Below are 15000 nucleotides of genomic sequence, written 5' to 3'. Positions count from 1 at the left end.
ACGTAGAAAATGTTTTGCAAATAATGAATGGAGTTAGATTTTTTCTTTTGAATATTTTATGAGTGTTTGTCTTTTTTATTTGTCTTTTTTCCTCTGCAAGCGTCTCTCCTCAGTGTGTCACGCCCCAGGTAGCCAGGCAGTCTGCAGCACGTCAGCCAGGTGCCACGCATCCCTCTGGGAGCACCTCAGGCACTCGCGCGCGCTTACACACACACACACACACACACACACACACACACACACACACACACACACACACACACACACACACACACACACACACACACACTCTTAAACTTTCAGACACCTTACCATGGACACCTCACCCCTGACAAGTACACACACACACACACACACACACACACACACACACACACACACACACACACACACACACACACCACCACCACCACCACCACCACACCAGAACAAGCACGGTGAGGGCGGTGAGGTGTCCATCTCTAAATAGTACTGCCATAAATCTCATCATGTACTACTATCCCCCGTTGTGTCTGTCAAACCTCCACAATGTGCCTTCCTTTTCCCTCCCCCCCTCCCGCGCCGCAGCCGACACCAGCGGCTACAATGTAACAGAGCTGATTGGTGAGTACCTTCCCTCGCTTGTAGGCACTCACAGGACTCGCCGCTCGCCGCATGTCGCCACTATTACTCCTAAGACAAAACATCAACAGTCTGGCCGATCTTTACTCCTCTGGCAGACAGTCTTTTATTTTTTTCTCTCTCTCTTCTTTTCCTTTTAGTTGATCCCATTTGACTGCCGCTGTTTTGCATGTTGGTTTGGCTTCCACCCCTCCACCCACACTCCACTCCACTCCACTCCACTCCACGCCCCTCCACCCTCACTGGTAACGCAGACACACAGACTTTCATTATTATTATTGTTATTGTTATTGTTATCTCTCTTGTTGTTATTACCTAGTTTAGTTAGCGCCGTTTGTGTTTTCTTTTTTTTTCTTGCCCGAAGCTGGAACGTGAGATCTAGTTAGGCAGGGCATATACTCTCTCTCTCTCTCTCTCTCTCTCTCTCTCTCTCTCTCTCTCTCTCTCTCTCTCTCAAGATGACTACGTAGATGAGGATTTTCTGGACTTCGAGCTGCAAAAGGAAGGTTAACAAGGATTTTCCAGTTACGTTGCATTTATGTATTTTTCTTCCGGGTTCATCTTTTTTTCATTAATGTTTAGCTGTCATGGTCATCGCTCGCCGGTCCGGGTTTCTTTTTTCTTTTCTTTTTTTTTTACGAGAAAATTTTTGTATATATATTCGACTGCGAAGGATGTTGATTTGTTGCGCTCTCTCTCTCTCTCTCTCTCTCTCTCTCTCTCTCTCTCTCTCTCTCTCTCTCTCTCTCTCTCTCATTACTGTATTTAGATTTCGAGCATTTAAGTCCTTTTTTTTACGACCTTCAGTCTCCCAGTTCATGACGCGCCTTTTCCTCCTCCTCGTATTTTCCTCATCTTCTCTCTTAACCTTCTCCTTTTAATTGTCTTCTTGTACGATGCATTCTCTTCTTTTTTTCTCTTCTAATTCGGTAAATTTTCTCCTTTTCATTGTTATGTTACGGTGTCGTGATGGTATTACGCGCTCTTTTTTTTTTTTTTTATGATTTGTGGTTTATCTTTAATTCTTACTGTTTGTCTCTTTTTTTTCTCCTTCGACGGAAAAGGTTCGCGTTCATTATTTTCTTTTTCTGGAGTGTTCTTTCGTTATCATTGCGTATTTATGAAGGAGATTCCGTTACCATCATGAACGTTCTCTCTCTCTCTCTCTCTCTCTCTCTCTCTCTCTCTCTCTCTCTCTCTCTCTCTCTCTCTCTCTCTCTCTCTCTCTCTCTCTCTCTCTCTCTCTCTAACTAATTACGTATATATTCAGCGTCACTTCAGTCCGTGGAAAGGCAGTGCAGTACAATAACGCACTTCACCTACGCCTCCTCGTCCTCCTTGCCAGGCACACGATTCCTCCTCCAGTCTTAGTTTTTTCATTTCTAACTTCGGATAGAGTCGGAATTTTTGGAATCTCTTAAGTCCCGCCCAGTTTTCCCGAGCGCTGCGCCGTCAAGTGAGTGTGTTTGGTGTTGGTTTGGTTTGTCTCACGTATACTGCATTTCTATGAATTCTGGTGGTGAGTGACGAGTAGATAGGCGAAGAAGAGCTTGGTGACATTTTGAGACTGACTGAGAGCATTTAAATTTTATACATGCATTTACTACTACTACTACTACTACTACTACTACTACTACTACTACTACTACTACTACTACTACTTTACAGCTTTTTCTTCTTCTTCTTCTTCTTCTTCTTCTTCTTCATTATGATACGTGGCTGTGGATGTCTTGTGATGCTTCAATAGATAGATGCCCTGCAAATTTCATTCTCTCTCTCTCTCTCTCTCTCTCTCTCTCTCTCTCTCTCTCTCTCTCTCTCTCTCTCTCTCTCTCTCTCTCTCTCTCTGCCAAAATATATGTACACAGTTTATACCCTTTTCAAAATGCTTCTCTTGCAACTACACTGTTCCTCATCTTTTTATCATCATTCTTCTTCTTATTATTATTATTACTGCATCTTGTTCTGCCAGTTTATTCTACTTATCAATAATTTTAAGATTTCAATTCTTATTCCTTTCTCTCTTCCAGGTTATTTTTCTTCTCCTACATCTCCGTGAAAATTATTATTATTGTTGTTGTTGCTATTATTATTCTTAAGGTTGGTTTGGTGTTGCTTTCTGTAATGGTGGCGCTGGTAGGTAGATGAAGTTGGTCACACGTGCCTTTCTTACTTCTCCATTAGTTAAGCTGTCTTAAATTGCTATTATTTTTATTATTGTTATTATTATTATTGTTATTTGCTATTGTCATTACCTTTATAACTGTTTCTTGATCTCTGTGTATTATGATTTATATATACATGCATACATACACACATACACACACCTCGCCAGCCATACACATCATCAGCCAGCCAAAAACCGGCTGTATATTATGATGTCATGCGGTCTTGGTCTCTCGTCTCACTCACTCACTCGTACTGTTGTATAACCGTTTCTCTCTCTCTCTCTCTCTCTCTCTCTCTCTCTCTCTCTCTCTCTCTCTCTCTCTCTCTCTCTCTCTCTCTCTCTCTCTCTCTCTCTCTCTCTCTCTCTCACACACACACACACACACACACACACACACACACACACAGCAGGGTAACAATGAAGGTATAATAATATTAACCTTTGATTCCTCTTCTATTCATCTACTACAAATGCCGCGAGAGAGAGAGAGAGAGAGAGAGAGAGAGAGAGAGAGAGAGAGAGAGAGAGAGAGAGAGAGTCGTCAGCAAAGTACATGAGCAGAGAACAGATGGGAAAACTTTGGTGTGGGAAATGGAGCTTGGTATGGGAGTGTGTGGTGAGAGGAAACACAGAGACCTAAGGTAATGAAGAAAGAGGAGGAGGAGGAGGAGGAGGATCACAATAGAACCTTAAGGAAGAACGAATAACCCCAGCCGTCTTACTTCTTACGTAATCAACTTCCTTATCTAACATAGACTGATGGATGTAGGATAGAAGAGAAGGGAAAGGAATTCAAGACGATGCGAATGAAGAATATAGATAAAAGAAGGAATAGGATGTAGAGAAGGTGAAAAGGAGAAGGAGGAGTAAGAAGAAGAAAAGGAAGGAAATAAAAAGTACGTAGAGGAGATGAAAAGTAGAAAGAGGAGCAGCTCGCATGGATGAAATGAATTTAAGAATGTTTATTCCATCACTTACTCTTCCATCGTACACCTTCCTTCAAGTTGCAACACACACACACACACACACACACACACACACACACACACACACACACACACACACACACACACACACACACACACACACACACACACACACACACATATTCTCTCTCTCTCTCTCTCTCTCTCTCTCTCTCTCTCTCTCTCTCTCTCTCTCTCTCTCTCTCTCTCTCTCTCTCTCTCTCTCTCTCTCTCTCTCTCTCTCTCTCTCTCTCTCTCTCTCTCCTCCCAGTTTGTCCCTTTCTTCTACAGACTATCATAGTTGATGCTACGGGACTGGATGCCTTTTCAAGAGAGAGAGAGAGAGAGTAATCTACTGTAACACCGCCTTACGAAGTGTACAAAATAATGCCAGAATTAATGAAAAAGTTTGGTAGTAAGGCAGTTTGTATCCTTGGCAAATGGACACCTGCCTGCTGGGAAACTCCACGTCGAGCATTACGCCACGCCCTGCTCGCGTCACGGGGCAGGGAAGGGGAGAGTGCGGAGAGGAAAATAGGGAAGGAAAGGAGAGTAGGGAGAGGAAAGAAGGGGTAAACGCTAGGTGGAAGGTGTGGCAGGCGAAGGAATGAGTGTTGTGTAACCTCTCTCTCTCTCTCTCTCTCTCTCTCTCTCTCTCTCTCTCTCTCTCTCTCTCTCTCTCTCTCTCTCTCTCTCTCTCTCTCTCTCATATCCGTCTCGCTCGTTTCCTGCTTCTACCTCACTCCATGCCTCCATTACTCCCGCCTCTTCCAAAGCACACACACTCCATCACTGCACCGCTAATTTTACCACCACCACCACCAAACGCTTGTGAAATGTGGTCTCTATTCACCGTAGGCTTCTTTCAAACATTTATTTTTTTTTTCTCCTTCAGTATGATTGTAATTATTCGCGGTTGTTATTGTTGTTGTTGTTTTCGTTTTTTTCTTTGTTATTGATTTCCTGTGTGTTTATTTTTTGTGTGTGTTTGTTTGTGTATATAGATTTTTCGTGTTTTCCCTTTTTTATTTATTCTATTCTTGTCTCTCTCTCTCTCTCTCTCTCTCTCTCTCTCTCTCTCTCTCTCTCTCTCTCTCTCTCTCTCTCTCTCTCTCTCTCTCTCTCTCTCTCTCCAGTACTTCCATACCGTACAGAGAAGGCAACGCGGCAAGTTTAGTTCTGCTTCTGTGATTATTTCGGTGTAAGCATCAGTGGAAGTCTGACTAACGAGTATTTTCTTGTTGTTGTTCTTGTTCTTGTTAGTGACGCGGGTGGCTGCTGTAAAGGGGCCCAGAGAGAGAGAGAGAGAGAGAGAGGGTGGGGGGGTAAGATGATTGTGTAAGTTAACGTGCGTGAGAAAGATAGGAAGTGAAATTGAAGGAAATAATGAAGGAAAAATTAGAGAATAAGGATTGATGATGTCAAGTAAGAAAAAAAAAATCTAAATAGAAAATTGGAGTTTTTGACGTAATACTAGAGTTTCAATAAGAGATTAGATCAATTCATGGGGTGTTCATTTACTTTTTTATTAAATATTTCAATGGAATCAGAATCTTTCCTTACTAAACTCACTTCCATGGCATTTCAGTCTTCATCTCATCCCTGTCCCTTCTCACTTCCCTTAACACTTTAGTAGAACCATTGCGTTTCATAATATCACTCAAATTGGAATCATTACCTTTTATTTTATGCTGTTAGTACTTCAGATCACATTTCCTGCTAACACCTTCATTTTTCTACTATTTTTATTGCTCCTAAGATCAACACATATCCTGCTGACTTTACCAACCATTAAGATTTTCTCCTAGTTGTAGTCATTTATTTTTTTTCCTGCTTGCGTCTCAGATCAACACATTTTTTACTAACACCTCCATCCACCACACCTGCGCCTGCTTCTCTCGCTCTACCCCCCTTCCTTCCTCCCCGAGCATTACCTGCCGAGCTGGTATCAGATGAGAGAAAGTTTTGCAGTCGCCATGCCGTCAAATCTTTCGCCAATATTCGCAAAGATTTAATTAGTTTCCCTCCGAGGTGGCGTTTCTATGGCCAAAACACGACTGGAATCTCTCTCTCTCTCTCTCTCTCTCTCTCTCTCTCTCTCTCTCTCTCTCTCTCTCTCTCTCTCTCTCGTCGAGTTTCTTAAGGAAGGGAGAAAAGTTCGGTCTATCGTCACAGTTCGTTGAGCTGCGTCTTTGTTGCAAAGTCTTTACTCGGGAAGGTGGCGAGAAATGAGGTACACAGACAGTTTTTTTTTTTTTTTTTTTTTTTCTTTTCATCTTGTCCTTGTTTATGTTTTCTCCCATCTTCGTCCATCTCCTCCTACTCTTCTTCTTCTTCTTCTTCTTCTTCTTCTTCTTCTTCTTCTTCTTCTTCTTCTTCTTCTTCTTCTTCTTTAATTAAGGTCCTTGTTGTTCTGTGCATGTATCCATATTTCACTTAGTAGTTATCATTGCACTACTACACTACCTACGCACTTCTTTATTGTCCCCTACCTACTTGCCACCAGTAGACTAATAGACCCACTGTAGAGAGGAGTTCACATTTTCTTATCATGTCAAGATTTCGCGTGTGGATTTAGATTTCATTATCGATACAGTCAACAATTTTCTTGCGTTTTTTGTTTTTTTATTGCTTATATCCTTTCAGTAGATCAGCAAATTAATGTAGAGGAAACTGTACACTATTTTCGTAATCACCGAGTCAAAATCGCGCGTATGAATTGGAGTGTTTAATGAATCTGTCACATGCCACGGGGAGAAGAAAGAGGACGAGAGGCAGCGTCAGTTTAGAAATCGTTTACTTGGAATACGTAAATTAACAGTCATTTGCACCATATTACAGATTGGTCTCTCTCTCTCTCTCTCTCTCTCTCTCTCTCTCTCTCTCTCTCTCTCTCTCTCTCTCTCTCTCTCTCTCTCTCTCTCTCTTTTAACCTGAAATGCAAGGACTAAGGATGCTTTTTATATTCTCTTATGCTCTTCGTCTTATTGTTGTTGTTGTAAGTAGTAGTAGTAGTAATAGTAGTAGTAGTAGTAGTAACAGTAGGTAGTAGCAGTAGTAGTAGTAGTAGTAGCTATTGTTGTTTTTGTTGTTATTGTTGTTGGTGTTGTAGTAGTAATAGTAGTAGTAGTAGTAGTAGTAGTAGTAGTAGTGGTGGTGGTGGTGATAGTAAAAGTATTGGTGGTCATGGTGGTGGTGTTGGCGATATTTGTTTTGTTCTATTTCATCATCTGCATTATCTTTATATATTTATTTTACATCGACATTATTTCCAGCTAACCTCCCCTCAGTATTAGTTATCCAGGCGGCTCTGGAGATGAGGTCCTGCCTGCGTGGTGGGGCTTTGGTGGAGGATCAATTGCCCCAAAACTACCGACGCTGCACATTGGCGTGGGAATGTTCTGAACACTTTACCTTCCTCCGGGATTTTTGGAGCGAGATAGATTATTCAGACGACAAAAGGAGAGAAAGAGAGAGAGAGAGAGAGAGAGAGAGAGAGAGAGAGAGAGAGAGAGAGAGAGAGAATAGAAACAATAAAGGAACGAAAAATAACGATAGAAATGCAAATAAATAAATAAGTAGTATATAGTAAGATCGATGTAAAAGATGAGAGAGAGAGAGAGAGAGAGAGAGAGAGAGAGAGAGAGAGAGAGAGAGAGTGTAGAATCTTTATAATTTGAACCGAGGAATCACGATAGGGCTTAGAATATCTTAATGAACTTAAAACAGAAAAAAAAAAACTCGTAAAATATCAAACTTTTGGAATCTCGTCTGACGTAAATAAATAGAAAAATAGAGAAATGGTTAGGTGATCAAAATACACGTGTTGGACATTTCGCACGAAGATAGTTACGCAGTTCTCTCTCATTCTCTGTCTCTCTTTCTCTCTCCTGATCGTTGTTAATTAAGGTCCCGAGAAATTTTTACCTGGGGCCAAAGGTTAAGTTAATTAGCCCCGTAATTAACGCACACCTTTGTCTTGACACCTTTGCGAATGTGAGAAGCTGCAGGTGAAAGTCGCTTTATTGCTGTGAAGATTTCTTGTTTCTTACTTTATGTGTCTTCTTCTTCTTCTTCTTCTTCTTCTTCTTCTTCTTCTTCTTCATCTTTATCATCTTCTTCGTCTTCTTCTTCTTCTTCTTCTTCTTCTTCTTCTTCTTCTTCTTCTTCTTCTTCTTCTCATCTTCATCATCATCATCATCATCATCATCATCATCTTCTTCATCATCATCTTCTTCTCCTCCTTCTTCTTCTTCTTCTTCTTCTTCTTCTTCTTCTTCTTCTTCTTCTTCTTCTTCTTCTTCTTCATCTTCATCATTACCATCATCATCATCATTATCATTATCATCATCATCATCATCATCATCATCATCATCATCATCTTCTTTTTCTTCTTTTTCTTCTTCTTTCATTTCTCTTTCCAATTACCGAGAAGAAACTTACCTTGAATTTCTTGATTATCTTTAACATATATGAAAAAAAATTAATTCTCGTATTCAGAGAGAGAGAGAGAGAGAGAGAGAGAGAGATTGGTGGCGATAAGAAAAGGTCTATGAGTGTTGGTGGTACTGGTAGTATCGGGAGAAGAAGGGAGAGGAGGAGGAGGAGGAGGAGGAGGAGAAGGAAGAGGAAGAAGAGGAAGATGAGGTGGAGGGACGAAACGATGGAGGAGGAAAGGATAGGAAGTAAAGAAGGAAAGAAAAAAAGAAAAGGAGGCAAAGGAGGTGGTGAAAATGAAATACTAAAATGAAATAAAGAGAAGAGAACGAGGAGGGAGAGGAAACAAGATTGAAGGTGAGGGAACAAAGAGACAAAGGAAGAAAAGGGATGAAAAACAAGAAGGGAGGAGGAAAAAAAGCTAAGAAAAAAGCAAGGCAGGATATGGATGAATAAATGGAGGAAGGGAGGGAAAGGAGAGGAGAAGAAGAGAACGTAGTAGGAGATGGAGGAATAAAAACGAAGGAGGCGATAGAGAAAAGAAAGTAAAGGAGGAGGAAAAGGAGAACGAAGAAGAGGTGAAGGAAATGAGGTTATTGTTGGAAGAATAATGGGAGAAAGAAACGAACGAAAGAGGAGGAAGCGAACTTAGAGATAGAGGAAGAAAGAGAGGAGGAAAGGTAATGAGAGATGGAGAAGGAGGAGGAGGAGGAGGAGGAGGAAAGTAGGTTAGAGGTGAAAGAGACGGTGGGAAAATGAAATAAAGGAAAGAAAAAAAGGAACAGAGGAGGAAGACACGAGGTTGAAAATATGGAAATAGAAAGGGGAAGAAGAGAAAGAGAAAAAAGATTAGAGATAGAGAAAGGAGAAGTGGAGAAGGAGTAGGAGGAGAAGGAATGGATAGAGAGAGAGAAATTACTGCACTGGTCTTTCTCAATACGGTGGTGGTGACTTAAGAAAAACCCAATTTCCCGGAACAGTGGCGTCTGGTGAGGCTTTGTGGTTACTCCTCGCCGCCCTGCCAGGCCCAGATCACACACGCCTCCTTCCCCTTCATCTCTCTTCTTATTCTTAGCACCTTTCTTTCCCTCTCCCACTCTCTCTCTCTCTCTCTCTCTCTCTCTCTCTCTCTCTCTCTCTCTCTCTCTCATCTGGTAATGGTCGATCTTAGTTTATTTTTGTTCTTGTATCGTATAGTTCTTTTAGTTTCTCTCTCTCTCTCTCTCTCTCTCTCTCTCTCTCTCTCTCTCTCTCTCTCTCTCTCTCTCTCTCTCTCTCTCTCTCTCTCTCTCTCTCTCTGTCCATAACACATTTTTTTTTTCAAGGTAATTTATATTTAATCTTTTCCTCTTCCTTCCACTCGACTTACTTATTCTTCCTTCCTTCTCTGCATCTCTACTTCATACCTAATTATTTTTCTCCTCCTGTCCCTCTTCCCTTTCCTTCTCTCCTTCTCTCGTTTTTGCCGACTTATTCTTCCATCCTTCACTTCCTTCCAGCATTTGATCTCGCCGTTCGACTTTTCTGAATTTCCAGCATCGTCTCTTAGCACTGTTCTTTCCCCGGCTTGTATTTAGTTCAGTTATTCTTGGAGACCGATGCACACCTGTTGCCCCAAAAGGAAGCTGGTACAGGGAGGTGTGTGTGTGTGTGTGTGTGTGTGTGTGTGTGTGTGTGTGTGTGTGTGTGTGTGTGTGTGTGTGTGTGTGTGTGCGTGCGCTCCTTGCCTCACCTCGCCTCACACACACCTGAACCTTCTTCCTGTATTGATCAGTCTTCGTCTCCTGCCCTGAATTATTACGCCTCCTCTTCCTCCTCCTCCTCCTCCTCCTCCTCCTCCTCCTCCTCCTCCTCCTCCTCCTCCTCCTCCTCCTCCTCCTCCTCCTCCTCCTCCTCATCTTCCTCCCAGTATATCCTAGACACTCGACCCTCCTCTTTTTTCCTCCTCTATCTCTTCCTCTTTCTTTCCTCATTCATTCTTTGCTAGCTCATTCCCATTCTATCTTGCCCTGTTTTTCCTCCTCCTCCTCCTCCTCCTCCTCCTTCTTTTTAAAATGTGTTCTTTTTTCTTCCCCTCTTTTGCTTTTGTGCGACCTACTAAACTACTCTCATTTCATCCTCTCTCTCTCTCTCTCTCTCTCTCTCTCTCTCTCTCTCTCTCTCTCTCTCTCTCTCTCTCTCTCTCTCTCTCTCTCTCTGTGTGTGTGTGTTTTTTTTTTTTTTATTAACTTTATAAGGTGTTCTATATTTTACTTTTTTCTTCCTCTGTACATGTCCTCGTCCTCGTCCTTATCCTCCTCCTCCTCTCCTCTCCTTTCCTTTCCTTTCCTTTCCTTTCTTTTCCTCCTCTCCTCTCTTTTCTCCTCTCCTCTTCTCTCCTTTCCTTTCCTTTCCTTTCTTCTCCTTTCCTTTCCTTTCCTTTCTTCTCCTCTCCTCTCCTCTCCTCTCCTTTTCTTTCGTTTTCTTTTTTTTCTTTCCTTTTCTTTCCTTTCCTCCTTTCCTCTCCTCCTCTCCTCTCCTCTCCTCTCCCCTGCTCCAAATTCCTGTTACTCCCTCAAATAGCTTTCATCGGATCAACAAGTCTGCTGCTGTTTACACTTATCCTTGGTATTCATTCGGATTTCCTTGTATTCCTCCTTCTCCTCCTCCTCCTCCTCCTCTTCTTCTCATAATGCTAATACTTTTATACTCATTTGCATTTCTCTGTATTCGTCCCCTTTCTTATTACCTCCTCTGCACTTAGGTTATGTGATGTCAGGACTTAGTGAAACGTGATTAGTTCTTCCCTTAGAGTTTATCGCCAGGCTTCGCTCCATCGTTAGAAATAATTATTGGCTGAATTATTGTTTGCCCCGAGTGATTGTGTGACTGATTCAAAGGTGCTTGTTTATCTTTTTTTCTTTTTTGTGTGTGTTTTATTTATTTGATTCTTTTCGTTTGTTTTGCTTATATTTTTCTTTTTTTCATTTCCTTTTCTTTACTTTTCTGTTCATTCTTTGTTCATGTTCTTCCTTCCTTCCTTCCTTCCTTCCTTCCTTCCTTCCTTTACTTGTTTCGTTCATTATTTATTCTTTTCTTTCATTTCCTTTCATTGGCTTCCTTTTTTTATATTTTTCTTTTCTTTTTTTTTTTAATAATTTGATTGCAGGTAATCATTTTAATGGCTCAAAATACATATGCTACTACTCTTACTCCATTTTTTTCTTGTATTTCTTCTTTCGTTCCTTTTTTCTTTATCTTTTTTTGTAATACTCTCTCTCTCTCTCTCTCTCTCTCTCTCTCTCTCTCTCTCTCTCTCTCTCTCTCTCTCTCTCTCTCTCTCTCTCTCTCTCTCTGTATTTTTGTTTGTTTCTCATCTTCCTCGTTTTATATTATTTGTTATTTTCTTTTCTTCATTTATATCCCTACCTCTCTACATTACTCATATTCTATTCTCTTCACTCTCTCCTCCCCCCCTCTTCTCACGTCCCTCTCTCCCATGCCTTCCTCCATTTTCTCCCCAGCTCCCCGCCTAGCCACCACTGGCCACCTCCTTTTCATCAGGACTCATAGAAAATTACCAGCGAGTTTTAAAACCTAATTTGTTAGAGCACCATGTTGAGAAGAAAATGGAAGTTGTTAAGAAAGAATCCCACCTCTCTCTCTCTCTCTCTCTCTCTCTCTCTCTCTCTCTCTCTCTCTCTCTCTCTCTCTCTCTCTCTCTCTCTCTCTCTGATGAGTTCTCTGTTCTAGTTCAGTTAAGCTTCATTCTCTCTGAGCTTTGCTGTCTCCAAAGAACAACAGTACTTTGAACTTGAACATGAAACACTCCAAGGAGATGAGAGAGAGAGAGAGAGAGAGAGAGAGAGAGAGAGAGAGAGAGAGAGATTACTAGTGTGTGATTTACGGCAATGTGTGCGACGTGTTATAAGGTGTGAAAAATGACGTGTTTTCTTAGAGGCGTACATTCCGTGTGTCTTGTGTGTGGTAAGGGAGCGATGTTTGGATTGCGTGTGTCAGCTCTAAGGTCTGTGTGTGTGTGTGTGTGTGTGTGTGTGTGTGTGTGTGTGTGTGTGTGTGTAAGGTACTCTAATTTCAAGTCAAAGGTTCCAAAAATACTTCGTGTAACCTTATGAATAATGGGAAAATTCTTGGGGATGCAAAGTCGCTTGTAATGTTTGGATATGAGTGACTTCTAGATCACCTCTTTCTGGGAACACCAGTTTGACGTCATGTGGTGTGCTGCGCGTCACGAGGCCTTCACAGTATCCATGAACAGTTCATATCGGTTCACAGAATTATAATCTTGAGGTTTATATCGTTAAATCTTTGATTGATACGAATTTTCCTGAAAATTATTGTAGTGAAAGTATGAGTTCCTTTCCGAAAGATATTAATGATAGTTTTAAATTGGGGTCATCGCTTTTGTAAACAAGCGCTGTTCAGTTTTAATTAAGCACAGTAAGTACTCTTTAGATTGTAGAGCAGTAGCCAAAGTAGTTTTTAACCTCACACACACACACACACACACACACACACACACACACACACACACACACACACACACACACACACACACACACACACACACACACACACACACACACACACACACACACACACACACACACACACACACACACACACACGGCCCGGTAGCTCAGTGGTTAGAGCGCTGGCTTCACAAGCCAGATGACCGGGGTTCGATTCCCCGGCCTGGTGGAGATATTTGGGTGTGTCTCCTTCACGTGTAGCCCCTGTTCACCTAGCAGTGAGTAGGTACGGGATGTAAATCGAGGAGTTGTGACCTTGTTGACCCGGTGTGTGGTGTGTGCCTGGTCTCAGACCTATCCCAAGATCGGAAATAATGAGCTCTGAGCTCGTTCCGTAGGGTAACGTCTGGCTGTCTCGTCAGAGACTGCAGCAGATCAAACAGTGAATTACACACACACACACACACACACACACACACACACACACACACACACACACACACACAGAGAGAGAGAGAGAGAGAGAGAGAGAGAGCAGTGTTCAAGTTGAAAAAATCGAGCGCTAGATGGCAGTCCAGTTGCCAAACTAACTCGAAAATTCGCGTATAGAGAGATGTGCCTCCATTTTAATTACACCTGCCATAAGTATATGGTGGAAAGACCTCGTGGACCTGTCACTGTCTTGCTGTTAGTTTCCTGACTCTCTATAGAAGCTTAGGAAAATAATCATCTTGAAAACAGTGGTCGCGTATTCAGACATCAAACACACGAAAGAAACCACGCCCGGAAGCAATGGTTATGTATTTTGTTGAGTCCTTCCTTTGTATTTGACTCTGCTGCAACATTTTCTACCCTTGCCTTTATTTCTTATCAAGCAGTGGCAAAGCAGTCTAATAATTCACGCCCCAATGTCCGCTTTGCCCATTAAAAGAAGAAAAAAAAAGATAGTTGATAGCGTAGAAGTCCTTTGATTGAACCACGAAAACGAATGCTGGGAAAGTTAAGATAAAAGGTAAAATAAGAAAGAAAAAAAGTAGCAAATGTGATTAATTCTGAAATGGTTTGAAGCACATTTTATAATTCCTTTTTTTTTTTATTATTATTATTATTATTATTTTTTTTTTTTTTTTTTTTTTTTTTTTTTCAATCAGATTCCTCGGTAGTGATTTTCCAGCGAATGAACAGATGCGTTTTTAAGAGTGATGAAAGCACGTCATTGTTATTATTATTATTATTATTATTATTGTTGTTGTTATTGTTACTACTACTACTACTACTACTACTACTACTACTACTACTACTACTACTACTACTATTGTTATTGTTGCTGTTGTGACTATAATGAACAAAAATCAAGAAGAGAATTGTTACGAACGTTAACAAAAACAAAATGATAATTTCCACCATCATCAAAAATCTAACCATTACTAACACTACCACACTCAAAAGACAAAATATGCGTACCTTTATCGATGCGTGATGTGCAAATAGTGAATAACCTTCTCTCGAACCGCACTACAGAGTCTAATGTGGTACACAGTTGACCAAAACCACTTTGAAAGGAAACATCAAAACTCTTTACATAAAAAGAAAAGAAAAATATCTCCCGTAAAGAAACACATGAGCGCTGGGTAGAAGAAGGGAGATGTGAAGCCCACCAAATACAGACCCAAAGTAAAGAATGGAATGTAGTTGTTCCAGAAAATAGAATCAGTATTCAATTTAGTTCCTGAGATGTCTAGACGCACCCGTCTTGAAAGGGTCTGATGTGAAGCAAGAGAGGCGGAAAAAAAAAAAAAGAAACGTAAATAAAAACAGGAGAGTGTATGTAGACCTTAGCAAAAAACATAAGATACCTAGTTTTGAATCTCAGCGGAAAAACAGATGAGTGTTTTTGAGCTTACTAAAACAGAGAAAGAAAGGTTGCTCAAAAAGTTACTAAAAAGAGAAAACGGAGTTCAAAACTTATCAAAAGCTGAATCCAGGCTATTCTGCAGCTTACCAAAAACGGGATGAAGACTTTCAAAGCTTACAAAGAATTGCAGACATGCTATTCCAAAGGTAAATATAAACAGAAAGAAAGGAGGCATACTATTCCAAGGTGTATCATCATATAAAAAGAACTTCCAAAGGTTATCGAAAACACAAGACATATTGTTGTTAAGCTTACTGAAACAAAGGAAGACAAACTGTTCCAAAGCTCGCCGACACAGAAGACTGAGTGGTCCAAGGATTATGGAAAACCTGAAGCAGAGTATTCTAAACCTTACCACAGCAGAGGGAGACAAAGGCAAGCATTCTTAAAATCATATTGTTCCAGAACTTACCAAAAAGC

General features: G+C 41.0%; 1 protein-coding gene across 35 annotated transcripts in view; it reads left to right on the top strand.

Moving 5' to 3' along the window:
* Positions 1–15000, top strand: part of LOC123499829 (calcium/calmodulin-dependent protein kinase type II delta chain-like) — a 253152-nt gene that overhangs the window by 144030 nt on the left and 94122 nt on the right. For 29 of the 35 annotated variants that reach the window (XM_045248330.1, XM_045248336.1, XM_045248344.1 and 26 more), the window contains exon 4: positions 568–603. The exons of the other annotated variants lie outside the window; for them this stretch is intronic. In XM_045248330.1, the coding sequence (XP_045104265.1) occupies positions 568–603 (36 nt within the window). The remainder of the gene's footprint in view (positions 1–567; positions 604–15000) is intronic. 35 annotated transcript variants of the gene reach the window in all.

Source organism: Portunus trituberculatus, chromosome 50 (genome assembly GCF_017591435.1).
Source record: "Portunus trituberculatus isolate SZX2019 chromosome 50, ASM1759143v1, whole genome shotgun sequence".
Classification (NCBI taxonomy): domain Eukaryota; kingdom Metazoa; phylum Arthropoda; class Malacostraca; order Decapoda; family Portunidae; genus Portunus; species Portunus trituberculatus.
This window is presented reverse-complemented; position numbering and strand designations above follow the sequence as displayed.